The 273-nt window shown below is 65.6% G+C and overlaps 1 protein-coding gene across 1 annotated transcript in view; it reads left to right on the top strand.

Moving 5' to 3' along the window:
• The window catches only part of MAVS (mitochondrial antiviral signaling protein), a 4,542-nt gene that overhangs the window by 2,092 nt on the left and 2,177 nt on the right, over positions 1-273 (top strand). The window contains 2 exon segments of the mRNA XM_009870122.1: positions 12-228; positions 231-250. Of these exon segments, the coding sequence (XP_009868424.1) occupies positions 12-228; positions 231-250 (237 nt within the window).

The following is a 273-nucleotide window of genomic DNA, read 5'->3' as shown; positions in this document are numbered from 1 at the left end:
TGAGCCGCCAGCAGCACCCGGTGTGCGTGGACAACGGGCGTTTTGGGAACGCCAACCACCTGCACCACGGCACTCCAGGCTTGGGTCTGCATGGGTCTCTTCCACGGAGAGACGCGGGTCCCGCTCACGGCCCTCAGCAGCTCAGGAACCAGCCCGAAGAGGACTTCTACATCTCTGATGATTTGCCCCCGAGGCTGGAAGAGACCGCTCGCAGTGGGGGGCCGCAGCCCATAGCCTCTCCACCGAAAAAGCAGGCTGCGCCCGGCTCCGAGC

Source organism: Apaloderma vittatum, unplaced genomic scaffold, assembly GCF_000703405.1.
Source record: "Apaloderma vittatum isolate BGI_N311 unplaced genomic scaffold, ASM70340v1 scaffold24685, whole genome shotgun sequence".
NCBI lineage: Eukaryota > Metazoa > Chordata > Aves > Trogoniformes > Trogonidae > Apaloderma > Apaloderma vittatum.
This window is presented reverse-complemented; position numbering and strand designations above follow the sequence as displayed.